The sequence below is a fragment of the Puma concolor genome, chromosome B3 (assembly GCF_028749965.1).
Source record: "Puma concolor isolate L17-30 chromosome B3, mPumCon1.1.hap2, whole genome shotgun sequence".
Lineage (NCBI taxonomy): Eukaryota > Metazoa > Chordata > Mammalia > Carnivora > Felidae > Puma > Puma concolor.
Window position 1 is genome coordinate 14375132 of NC_141672.1, and position 12417 is coordinate 14387548.

Sequence of the window (12417 nt, forward strand, 5' to 3'; positions counted from 1 at the left end):
ACCCTGGGCAGGCCCTGTTTTCTCTCTGGGTCTTAGTTGCCACATCTGTAAAGTAAGAATAGGGCTGGGCAGTCTCCAGGGTCCCAACATGCTCTCTGATGATGTCGTTCTGTGGGTCTAAGATATTGGTCCAAAATGTGTAAATTGCTTAGACAGTTTCTCATTGTTAAAAGTAAAGAGGTGAAATATTATCCATACGCCACGTTAAAGTTAAAACAAAAAACTACAATTTTACACAGCTGCAAAGGATTACATTTATCAACGAACTCATTAAGTATATATGATGTAGAAAAGAAAATTCTCCTAAACCACTGGAGGATCTGTATTACAAGAACTTTTAGTTAGGATATGGGCAACCTGTTCACGACAGTGAATAATGAAGACAGCTCGGTGTGTTATTTGTTCTATTTTAATACTGATGGATTTGAGACGTAAGCTCCAGGGTAAAGCTGAGGGGTATCTGATTATTTTATTCCTGTCCCCTCCCCCATGGGTTTTGGCTGCTGGATCTCACTCTTGAATTCCAAAAATAGGCTTTGGCTTTTCCTTGCTCGTGGCATTGTCCTGCTGTCACTGCCACGCACCCAGTTCATGTAGTTGGGCTTTGGGTACTAGGAAGGTGATCGCTACATCCCTTGCCTGGGCCAGAAGAGCTTCTCATTCCTGGAGCCCCCTCAGGGCTGGCTGGTTTATGTAGAGCCAAAATAGACTGGAAAGGGCGAGCCCTTGCTCCCAGAGGGAAGCGACATTTTCGCAAGTGGCATTTTGACTACCGCTCAAATGATTAGGATGCCGTTTAGAGTCTAATTATTGCTCTACAAAATAGTCGCGGTATTAAATGAACATGACCTGGGGTGTAGCGAGCTGGCAGAGGTGTGATTACAGCGAATGGACCTGCCTTTCCTGGTAGACGTAATGCTACTCCCAAATCCCCCTTCTTTTCTTGCAAGGGAGGCGATCTGGAGATGTCACCTGCCGCCTGGGGTGTGTGGCCCAGGCATCATCTGCCCCGGCCACGCTGCCACCTCTCGACCCAACACCACACGTGGGAAAGGGCTGGCATCTGGCTGGCATCTCTCCCCTTCCCCTCTTCCTTCGCCGTCTATTGGCACCCCCACGCCATCTACAGGGCCCTCGGCCTCCCCTTCGTGCCCCCTTCAGATCAGACCCAAGCCCCTCAGCGTCTGCTGCTTTTCCTCATTTCATCAAAGCACCATCAACAGCAACGCGTTTATAGCGTTGGCTCTGTGGCGGACACTCTTTCAAGTATTTCTCCACTTAACCCCATGACAACCCACGGCTGGTGAGTAGGGAGTTTGGATGAAGCCTGGGCAGCTGGCCCCAGGGCTGGCCTTCAGCACGTGACTGCTCTCTCTCTCTTGGCCTCACGGGCTCCTCTCCCCTTCCGGCCGCCGGCCCCCGCCGGGCCTGGGGATTGAAGCGGCCTCTCACGTGCCCCTGGCACACAAACACCCACGTCTTAGACTGGAACCGTTATTGAAATATGAATGTTCTTATTTTGTCTGACTTTATTTTACAGCACGTATGGATTGCCATCTCCCTCGGTCCATTAAAACTGGGAAATGTTTACTTCGCCCTATGCAGATATGATTAGGGGGTGTTTAAAAAGGGTAGTCAGGTAGAACCGGGGTGAGCAAACACCTCACCTAAGGAGCGGAAGCTGTGGATAGCAAATTCCTCCAGAGATGACTCAAGTGCCTTTTTATTCAGATGCATCCTTTGGGAGAGGGCTTCCGTTCGTTGTCGAGGTATGTTGACTTGAGCTGCTTCGGGGCTATATAATCCCCGTGTTTAGGGGACCACGGGGAGGACATGCTATATACCCAAGAGGTATGCTTGGCCTCAAGCTTTCACAAGCATCTGGAGCTGTCTAGGCACTTTCTCAGAGACAGCGTGCCATCACCGTATATAAGATGCCAAGAGCCTCGAGAGGACAAGAGCCCTCAGCTGTGATGCCAGAGCTCAAACCCGTCAGAATTGGGGGCGAAGGGCTACTTTGTCGTTGTTGGCTTGTATTTCCTAATTCTGTGACACACCTGGACTAACTTTAGGAAACCGGTTTCATTATGGGAGGGAGGTCCAAAGCGGGAGGGGCCCATGAAGGATGCCACAGTGGAGGGGACATGCCTGAAGGACACGAACTGAGCACCTTTGCTTGACTGTGGTGCTGGTGGATATCACGGCGTCTGGGAGGTTTCTTGAAAATTCCACAAGCCGGAAAGGCCTCCGTGCTTTGAAGCCTCGGGGATCCCAAAGAGGCCACGGGAGCGAGGGCCCCATTAGCAGTAAAAAATATTGCTGAATCTCCAGAACAGTTCAGGTGAGCATGTGGCATTTTGGGGGGCCTTTTATTTTAGCTATCCTTTGCTTTATGCGGCAAGAGTGGGACTGATAAGTGTGGCTGGCCTGTCTGTAATTAAAGTCGCAGAGGCAGGGGAGTGTTGTGGTTAAGGGCTCTGACTCTGGAACCAGACCTTCCGGATTCAGGTCCTGCCTCTTCCACCAGCTCACTGCGACCTGGCATGTCTGTGCTCCAGGGAGGACCGTCATAGTGCCGGCTTGTCCTTGGAGGGTTGTGAGGACGAGCCATGAGGCAGTTCTTGTAAAGCAATGAGACTAGCTCCCGGATACAGAGTCAGTATCCTATAGTAAGGCTCCTCGTTGTAGTCTATTCAGGCTGCTGTAACAAAATTCCACAGACTGGGTGGCTTATAAACAGTAAGCAGTTATTTTTTACAGTTCTGGAGGCTAGAAGTCCAAGGTCGTAGCTCTAACAGATTTGATGTCTGGCGAGGGCCGACACTTCTGGGTTGCAGACTGCGGGCTTCTTGCTGTGTCCTCACACGGTGGAGGGGGCAAGAGATCTCTTCTTTCTTATGAGAGTATTATTCCCATTCCTGAGGGTTCCACCTTCATGACCTAATCAGCTCCCAGAGGCCTCACCTCCTGACACCATCATATTGGGGGTTAGGTTTCAACATATGAATTTGGGACACAAACATTCAGTCCGTACCACTTGTTAAGGAAATAGATAATTAACATATATTCTAGTCTGATTCTATAAAGTGTGCTATTTTCAAGGATCTCAGACTGAATCCTTTTCTAAGATGAGAAAGCATTTTGTAAAGTAATTATTTCTGATATATTATAAGTTTGAACTTTAATATTCAGATTTTCATTAAGTTTAGATAAAGTGATGGGAATTATACAGTTTTGCTTCTTAATAGAAGAATGTTAAATTTTTAGAGGCGCCTGGGTGGCTCAGTCAGTTAAGCCTCAGACTTCAGCTCAGGTCATGATCTCATGGTTTGTGAGTTCGAGCCCTGCGTCGGGCTCTGTGCTGACAGCTCAGAGCTTGGAGCCTGCTTCAGATTCTGTGTCTCCCTCTCTGTCCCTCCTCACTCGTGCTCTCTCTCTCTCTCCCAAAAATAAATAAACATTAAAAAAAAATTTTTTTAAAAAGAATGTTAAATTTTTATCAAGAACTAATAGCTAACTTTTATTTAGCACTTACTAGCCAGTATCTGAGCTACTGTTCTTATTGCTTACGTGTATTAACTAATTTAATCTTCCTGATAACTCTCTACATTAATTACTATTATATTTCCCATTTTACCATGAGGAATCTGGATAGAGAGAGGTTAATTGGCTTGCCCGAATCCACACGCTCCATCTGTGGTGGTGCCTGGCTTTACTTCCAGCTACTGTTCAGGTTGTGAATTCCCTATTCTGGAAGGTCCCCGGCAGAACTAGTACAACTACTTGTTGGGGGCTAGGAGGCAGGGCTTGCTTGTAAGAGCCTGAAGCATTTGATTGGTTGTACCTTTAGGGCTTTGATTGTAGGTAGCAGAAGCTCACTAGTTCACTCCAGCAGAAAAGGCAGTCGTCCCTGTGTGCTGCTCACAGGATCCACAGAAGGCTGAAGAATGGGTCTGAGCAGAAATTAAGAAGGCAAGGGAGGTATTTGGGAGGACACCGTTCCTTCCTTCCAGGGCCTCCACCAACCCTTCTTCTACTGTGGCCCCCAGGCCCTCCCCTCCCTGCTCCAGATGCAAAGCTCCAGCAGGAGCATCTGATTGGCTGAGTTTGGGCCACGTGACCCACTCCTATCGCTTCTGTCCTTCATTCATCCTTAGGCCTTACTACAGGGAGACAGAGAGGCTGCTTTCCTCCAATGTCGGGTATCCCCAACTCTTGTAACAAAAAAATCAGACGTGTTTTGAGGTGATGGGAAGCCAAAACGACAGAGATCTCTCCTTTGGAGACTTCAACTGGACGTTTCTCAGGTTCTCTCATAGCCCCAAGATTCTCCAGGTCTACTTTTTAGGAGGGCTGGTATTTTCCTGGTGCCATGGCTGGTTGCACATGGAATGGAGCTCTGTACCAATTAGGCCTCCAGTAAGTGTTTTTCACTGAGTATAATGAGTATGCTAGCCTTTGGCACAAAAGAAAATAAGGATGCACACTTATTTATAGCATCTAGCTTTTTGATTCAGAACAGGCTGTTTCAGCTGCTGAGCTCCTTTTGTTTATTGGGAAAACAGTTGATATTTATCATTCCTCTTAGCAAAAGGAGGAAGAAAAGCGTTCAAACATTTAAATGTTTCTGTGTACATATTTAAGTACTTAGTGGTCATATTGCAGTGAACTGGTTCCGTAGAGCTGTTAGGACAAACCTCATTTTTGATTGTCATCTGCGACCTTCTCCACGTGCCGGCTCCTTTGCCTAATTCCTGCAGTGTGATCATGTTTTCCGTTTCCTCCTCCTCCGCCGTCCCTCATCCCCCAACTCAGTTTCCAAGCACTGTTGGCTTTTCACTGCTTGGTGTTCTCTCCATAAGAGCCGTCCTCCCCCACCTCTTCCCAGCTCCTACCACCCCACACCTGGATGAGGTCTCCCTTCACGCATCTTGCCTACTTGATGTTTTCAGCAGGCTGCTTTAGTTTTTGTTCCCACAGTGCTTCTTAAAGGCACAGTGAGGGCTTTTTAAGGGCCCTTCTTAAGGGTTTCCTGTTCTTATCAGTATAGCAGAGCCGCTAAGGGGGCTCTGGGGTCAGGTTCGGATCCCAGCTCTGCCATTTAGTGTCTGTGTTAGTGAGAGGTGCAGCCAGATGTAATCAACAAAACCAGCTCACAGTGACTTAGCCAAATATGAGTCAATTTCTCCCCCCACAACAACAGCAACACGTCTGGAAAGAGGCTGCAGTCACAGCCACAGCATGTCACAGCCTCAGGGGCCCAGTGCTTTCTCTTTCTGCTCAGCCATTCTAGAGAGTGGCTCTTGTCCTCATGCTTCGGCATTCCTGGCTGCGTCCCAGGTGGGAGGGAGAGCCAGGGCTGAGGGCAGAGCGTGCAGTAGCCCAGAAAGCCCATCTCTTAGAGAGCCATGCCGGAGGCCTCACCCAGCAGCCTCTGCCGACATCACATGATCCAGAATGAAGTCACATGTCCAACCCCCCAGATTTTGGCTAAGCAGTTTGCCAGTGCGATCGAAATGAGGAACCAAATATTCATCTTACTTGGTATCTGCAGATCCCCATCCTATCCCATCACCGGGTGTGCAGTAGGTGCTTCTTAACTGCTTATCGCTTTACCTTTTAATATATTTTTATTGGGGTAGGTTTTCACAGTGAACCAGCTAGCATAATATTTGCTGTGACCTTCTCAGTAAATACTACCTAAAATTCTGGAATTCTTTTCTCTCCTCTCCCACCTCCTCACTTCGCCTTTATTATTTCCTGCCATTCGTTCGTCACCCTCTCTGTGGCTCCTTTGTTCTTCCCTCAGCCCCTAGCCCCCTACCCATCCCTGAACGTCTGCCTGTTAGTCCTGAGACTTCCGTAGTTGCTCTCCTCTGCCCCAGGCTGGCCACAGAGCATCACTAGAGAGAATTGGCAGCAGGTGCTGCAGGTGACACTGGTTGGTGTCTGTCTGTCTCAGGGTGAAGTTGATGTTTAAAGCTTTTCTTTTTTAAAAAACTCCCGGCCCTATGCTGTTTCCCTGCTCCTACACCCACCTTAGCCCATCTTTACAGAGGAAACAGTGGCTGGGAAGGACAGCTGCTGGTAAGGGTCTCTCCTCTTTATCTTAAAGAGCCTGTGTCCTTAAGAGAATGCCTTCCACCAGGGGCCCGTCTATTCCAGGGACCTGGCTCTCTCTGGTCCTGGGGGACCTAATTTATCTCCTCGGTTTCTTCTCTGACTTTCTTCTGCTTGTTCGTCTCAAGTTGTCTCCATGGAAAGATAGGTGCATAGATAAGTCACTGTTCTTCCATTTGCAGACTCCCCTCCTTCATTTCTCTGCTCATTAGGCCCCCGCAGCCCGGCATCCTCCTGCACCGCATCCCAGAACCGTGCTCCCGGAGCTCGGCCACCTGCTGCCAGGTCCGGGGCCCCTGGGCCTCCCACACTCTGACCGTCTCCTCGTCCCCGTCCTGAGACTTGTCTGTGTCTCCTTTCCTGGCCCCAAAGTAGAGATGCTTCCCACGGTCCTGCCCGAGCTGCCCTCTCTCCGAGCACTCCTTTGATGTTCTTCAAAACCTCTTCTGATGGCTTCAACTGTTTTCTCAAATGTACTTTTCCCCCAGTTATTTTTACTGTGGTAAAATACATGTCTTACCTTCTTAACCATTTTAAAGTCGTGCAGTGCAGTGGCATTAAATACATTCACAATGTTGTACAGCCATCAGCACCATCTATCTCCGGAAATCTCTTCATCTTGTAAAACTGGAACTGTCCCCATGAAATGCTACCTCCCTCATCCCCCTCCCCGAGCCCCTGGCACCCACCATCCTGCTCTCTGTCTTTGTGATCTTGACTCTTCTGAGTACCTCATACAAGTGGAATCATATGGTATTTATGTTTTTGTAACTGGCTTATTTCACATGCAACAGAATTTCCTTCCTTTTTAATCTGAGGCTGGATAATATTCCATTGTATGCTTATATCTCATACATTTTGTTTATCTGTTCATCCATTGATGGACACTTGGGTCCCTTCCATGCTTTAGCTATTGTGAATAATGCGGCTATGAACATCGGTGTGCAGATACCTGTTTGGGTCCCTGCTTTTAATTCTTTGGGGTCTGTCTTTATGCCAGTACCATACTGTTTTGAGTGCTGTAGCTTTGTAATAAGCTTTGGAATGAGGACGTGTGAGTCCTCCAACTCAGTTCTTTTTTATGATTGTTTTGGCTATTCTGAGTCCCTAGAGATTCCATGAATTTTAGGATAGGTTTTTTTTATTTCTGCCAAAAAAAAAAAATGCCATTGGGATTTTTATAGGGATTGTGTCAAATCCTCAGATCACTTTGGATAGTTCTGACATCTTAATAATATTAATCCATAAACATGGGATGTGTTTCCATTTATTTATGTCTTTAATTTCTTTCAGCTCAAACGTATGTCTTTTTTTAGATTTTTCTCTTGAGGCCCCAGATTGTCTCTAATTATCATCAGTAACCACATGACACCTCAGACTCACCATGTTCCTTACCAAGCTCATTAATAAAACACATTTCTTCCCCAAATTCTCTCTTTATTCTAAAAATTTTCTTTCTCTCTCTCATAAACACACACACACACACACACACACACACACACACACACACGCATATGTGTGTGTTTACACAAGGGTCTTCTCTGTCATGGGTTTGCTCCCAAGTATACAAGCCAGAGACTTTGGAGGCCTCCTTCAGCCTCTACACTTCGCCAGTCATCCCTCCCCCCTCCTTGGCTGCCCTGTCTTTGCTGAAGTCTCTAGACCATTCTATCCACCTTATTCCTGGTCTGTCTTCATGCTGGTCACACATCCCTCTCCCCACCCCCCAAATGATCCTTCTAAAGCTCTGATGTGATCATATCACTCTGTGCATAGTGAAGCCTAGTGTAGATTACCCACCTAGGTGGGTCCTGAGGTGACAAAGTCAGGATTTCTGCCCTTGATGGTTTTTCACAGTGGAATGTGGCTGGGCGGGGGCAGGAAAGGTGAAGACAGTGATATTAACATACAGTTATGAACTTGAGGAGCACCACCAAGCCTGGGGTGGAGGAGGGAGATGGAACATCTTTGAAAAGGAGCTGCCATGTCAGACTCTCAGTGACATGGGCCCAGCCTATGCCAGCCTCGCAGCCTCATTCCGCCCATTCCTGCCTGTGTGCCCTGGGCTGCCTTTATTACTGGACCATTTGCTATCATCGAGTCAAAGCATTCCCTCTCACCTCCACATCTCTGCTTATACCCCCCTCTTCCAGATCAGAGCTGCATTTTTTTTCTTCCTCATTAATCAAGGCCCAGCTCAAGTAGCATTTTTCCAGGATGCCCTTTCTCAATTCTGTGATTACTTGCCCATTGTTGGGGCACATATCAGTGTGGGCCTTGTGTTTGAGTTGTTTATGTACGTGCCTTTTTCTTTGTACTGGATGAAAAACTACTTAGTCAACTGTGGATGGTCCTGGCTTCTGGCACAGTGACTCATACCCTGTGGGAGCTCCTCAGGAGGGGTCTGGTGGAGGATTAAGTCTGACGCATTCGAGGGAAGCAGATTTTGTAGGACTTACCTTAATATGTGTAGACACAAACTCACACATATCCCGTTGTGACACTGGCAGTTCTCAGATGTCTGCATTTATTCTTCTTTCCAACCAGTGCTTGGAAAGAGCCATGAAGTTTGCCTTTGAGGAGTTCCAGCTGTGGTACCAGTTTGCTCTGTCCCTCATGGCCGCCGGAAAAGTGAGTTGCCCTTTGATGCGTAATCCTCTATCTCAGTGCTTCATGTCTTGGAATTCCAGGGGGTGATACCTCACCTTGTAGATGTCTACACCAACTATCTGAAACTCTCCTGTGGTCATTTATAACTAAGTCATCACATGTCATGATTTGGGAGCCAAACACGGACATGCCACTGAGAAGAGAAATTCTGAAATATTTGCCCTTTTTTGGCCACTGTAACTTTGTCGTGTGAAGGCGGGACTTAAGCTAAGGCTGGTTCTCCCAGCGACCCTTTCACTCATTTGGAAGTATAAACATATTCCTGGAGGGGGAAATCATTCCGTTGTCTTTAGCGATGCATTATATCAGGCAGCGTAGGATCCTGGTTGAAAGCTTGGGCTGTGGAGCCTTGCTGCTGGAGTCGAGGCCTGGAGCTGCCCTCACAGCTATCACTGAGGGCAGGTCACTTAGTATCTCTATTTCCTCCTCGGCAAAGTGGAGACCTAACGGCGCCTCCCTCACAGAACCGTTACCGGGTAAATGAGGTAAAACCCCTAAGATGCGTAGAATAGCACCCCCCCACCCCCTGCACAGGTACACACACAATAAAGGTAGTAGCCGCCATTCTCGTTAATTCGGGCCATTTAGCGAAGCTGCCATCTAGTGCCTTGTTAAGTCTGAGATATGAGACTATTTGGGCCAAGTGGAGACAGAAATTGAGTATGGCGTCCTTTAAATTGTACCGTTTATTTTTCATAATAACGGAAGCCTTCGCTGCCTTTATTTATTTTTTTCTTATTTTTGCAACGGCTACTACACAAGTAAGGAAGAAAATTAGGGCGATTCCAGGGAAGCATTTCTACTTGTCCTAACCACAGTTTACTCCCGTCACTCGAGAGCCCCAAGCTCTGGTTGTCACCATCCTCAGGCCCCTGCTCGCTTGGGTTCAAAGTTGAGAAGCCTCGTGAAGAGGCCACCCTTACCGAAACCCCTCAGGGAAGGCTCCTGTATTTGGTCCTGTCAAAAAAGTTTGAGTTTTACAGAAAGAATTTCCTTTTGCCAAGTCTGCTCGTGCCGTGAAGGTGCTGAAAGAGTGTATCCGTCTGAAGCCCGACGACGCCACCATCCCACTCCTCGCCGCGAAGCTGTGCGTGGGCTCCCTTCACTGGGTGAGTAGGGCTGGGGCCCCGCGCGCTCAGGCAGTGACCTCCTTCATTTCAAAACACTGAGAGAGAATAGTGGCAGTTCATCAGCGACCCAAAAACAAGGCCGCCCAAAGCCCCAAACCCCAGAACCCCTCCGGCCTCAACGCACCGCGCCAGGACTGAGGAGAATCACATTCCCGGGATACTCCAGGGTTTTCTTTTTCACAGGAATGTGCTTCAGTTGATGAAAGAGGCAGACCTGATAAAAGAGAATTGGAACTTGTACTCACACCAACCTTGCTGTACGCAAAGAAGGGATGCGGGACCGGAAAGGTGTATGTCACTGAGTGATTCACTGTTAGCAGAGCGGAGGTTTTCTATAGAAGAGAAGAGTCATTCTCTCCTGCAGCTCACGTGTAAACCAATGCTGTTCGTTCCTCCTCCTTCACGTAGGCTTTCCTCTCGCTCAGATTTGAATTTGGGAATAGTCCCATCTGTAACAGTGCTAGTACCTCAAAAAAAAAAAAAAAATACCGTTGGAATAGAAAGTAGAAACGCCAGACTAACCGCTGAGGTGGTGGTATGGATCATTACCACAGACGATCCAGTTTTAATTTCTTTTCTTTAACTTCACGTCAAGATTAATTAGAAGAAGAATTTGCTCCAAAGACCGAGGTGCCTTGCTAAGGAATTTTGCCGTTACGGTCCTCGCTGCTTGTTTTTTTTTTTGTTTCTGTTTTTTTTCCCATTTATTCTCATGCAGCAGGATGAAAGTAAGCCCTGGGAAGAACGTGTTCTACTTCCGCTAAATTGTACTTGGGGAAGTGTGGAAGGAAAAAGACATTTTGAAAGGGCAGGTTCTCACCTGAGGCTCACAGCTCTGAAGGCGTCGTGTGGTTCATGCACTTTCGGACAGTTCGGTGCCACAGGCGAGGGAACCACACAGGCAGGCTCCAGCAGTGGGCGGAGGAGCTGGACAGACCCTTCCGTTTTGAAAATGCCACTTTCCGGCGATGACTGTCGCGCCCCTTCCGGCCATGGCATTGTTCGTGACTGTCACGCAGATCTCCCTAAGGCCAAAAATAAACTGGACTCTCTTTTTTTGTGTGTAAAGATGAGCAGAACAAATCTTTTCTGTATATATATATTTTTTACATTTTTATTATTAAAATTTCCAAACACCCCACAAGTCAAGAGTGTAATGAACTCCCGGGTATTATCACCCAGCCTCCGTGGCCCCAACATTTGCCATATTTTGAAGAAACAAATCTTATTATTTTGGCTTCTAATAAATTGTGCAAAAGGTCTTACTGTGGGTGCCGTTTCCGGGTGCTTGGAAAGAGCCATGAAATTTGTGGTCCTTTCACATTTTCTCATTGGAATCTGCTGATGTGAGGTCCATGTGCTCTGCATTGTAAAATAAATAGATGGGGGTTCTGAAATTTTTAACAGCTGTGGGAAAGAGAATCCAAGCCCAAATGTGTTCTTTTTGTCATTAAAAAAAAAAAAAAGGAAGGACCAGACACCAAATGTTTTAAGAACTTTATTATATATAACATATATATATTATATATAAGTTACATCTATAATTATTATAGATATTATTTGTTTACAATCCGATTTCTGAATCCCTAGCACAGCCCAATTACAGAACAAATTAGTAAAAACTAATGATGAAAAAGATAGAACCCCACCAAGAATGAAAATGACCTTGGAAAAGAAGTGAAAAAAAAAAAAAGCATTAAGGCAAACTCGAAAGAAAGAAAGGCAAGGTGGGAGCCCTGAGGTCTGTCAGACAGGCTCAAATAAAGAGAACAGAATCACCAGAGTGGAATTGGAAGACCTGGGAGTTATTTTCACAGTGACTCATCAGAAATCTGGTTTTGCCAGCAGACGCTTATGGGAACTCATGTTAGAAATTCTGCAGGTTGTTGTCGTTTTCAACTTGTCTGGTTTTTCAGTTGGAAGAGGCCGAGAAGTTTGCCAAAACCGTCGTTGATGCGGGAGAGAAAACGTCAGAGTTCAAGGCCAAAGGCTACTTAGCTCTGGGGCTCACGTACAGTCTGCAGGCCACTGATGGTGAGAGAAGTCCCGCCCCAAGGGATCTGGGCTCCTCAGGGCTGGGCTCCCTACATCTGCACTGCAGGGTTGCCACAGCCCTCACAGAGGACTGTCGCAGGAGTATGCATCTAAGTTGGGTCCCTCGGGTGTGCCGTCCCGTGGGGACCTGCTGCTGCTGTCCTTTTCGCTCCCACTGGTTGGAGAATCGGAGCGCGGGGGCGAAGGCCCTGTGCGCCAGGTGCACTGACTGGTGGTGCACGGGGTGCCCAGCTGGCAGGTGCAGGGTCTTGAGAGATGGTTCACCCAGCCCAGCCTGCACCTGCGTCTGCCCTGGCACTTGGCTGGGCTGTCCCCATGTGAAGGGATGTGGAAGAGTTTAGGGCCAGCCTCCTCCAGGAAGCTTCCCTTGACTGCTCAGGATGCCCCTTCCCTAGTAGCACATTTTAGTTCACAGATATGTGCACATGCTGTGCAACAGCTT

The 12417-nt window shown here is 47.5% G+C and overlaps 1 protein-coding gene across 6 annotated transcripts in view; it reads left to right on the forward strand.

Annotated features, from left to right (window-relative positions):
* Positions 1-12417, forward strand: part of TTC7B (tetratricopeptide repeat domain 7B) — a 273770-nt gene that overhangs the window by 138157 nt on the left and 123196 nt on the right. For all 6 annotated transcript variants that reach the window (XM_086709020.1, XM_086709021.1, XM_086709022.1 and 3 more), the window contains 3 exons: positions 8668-8751; positions 9795-9899; positions 11837-11954. In XM_086709020.1, coding sequence (XP_086565146.1) covers positions 8668-8751; positions 9795-9899; positions 11837-11954 — 307 coding nt within the window. The remainder of the gene's footprint in view (positions 1-8667; positions 8752-9794; positions 9900-11836; positions 11955-12417) is intronic.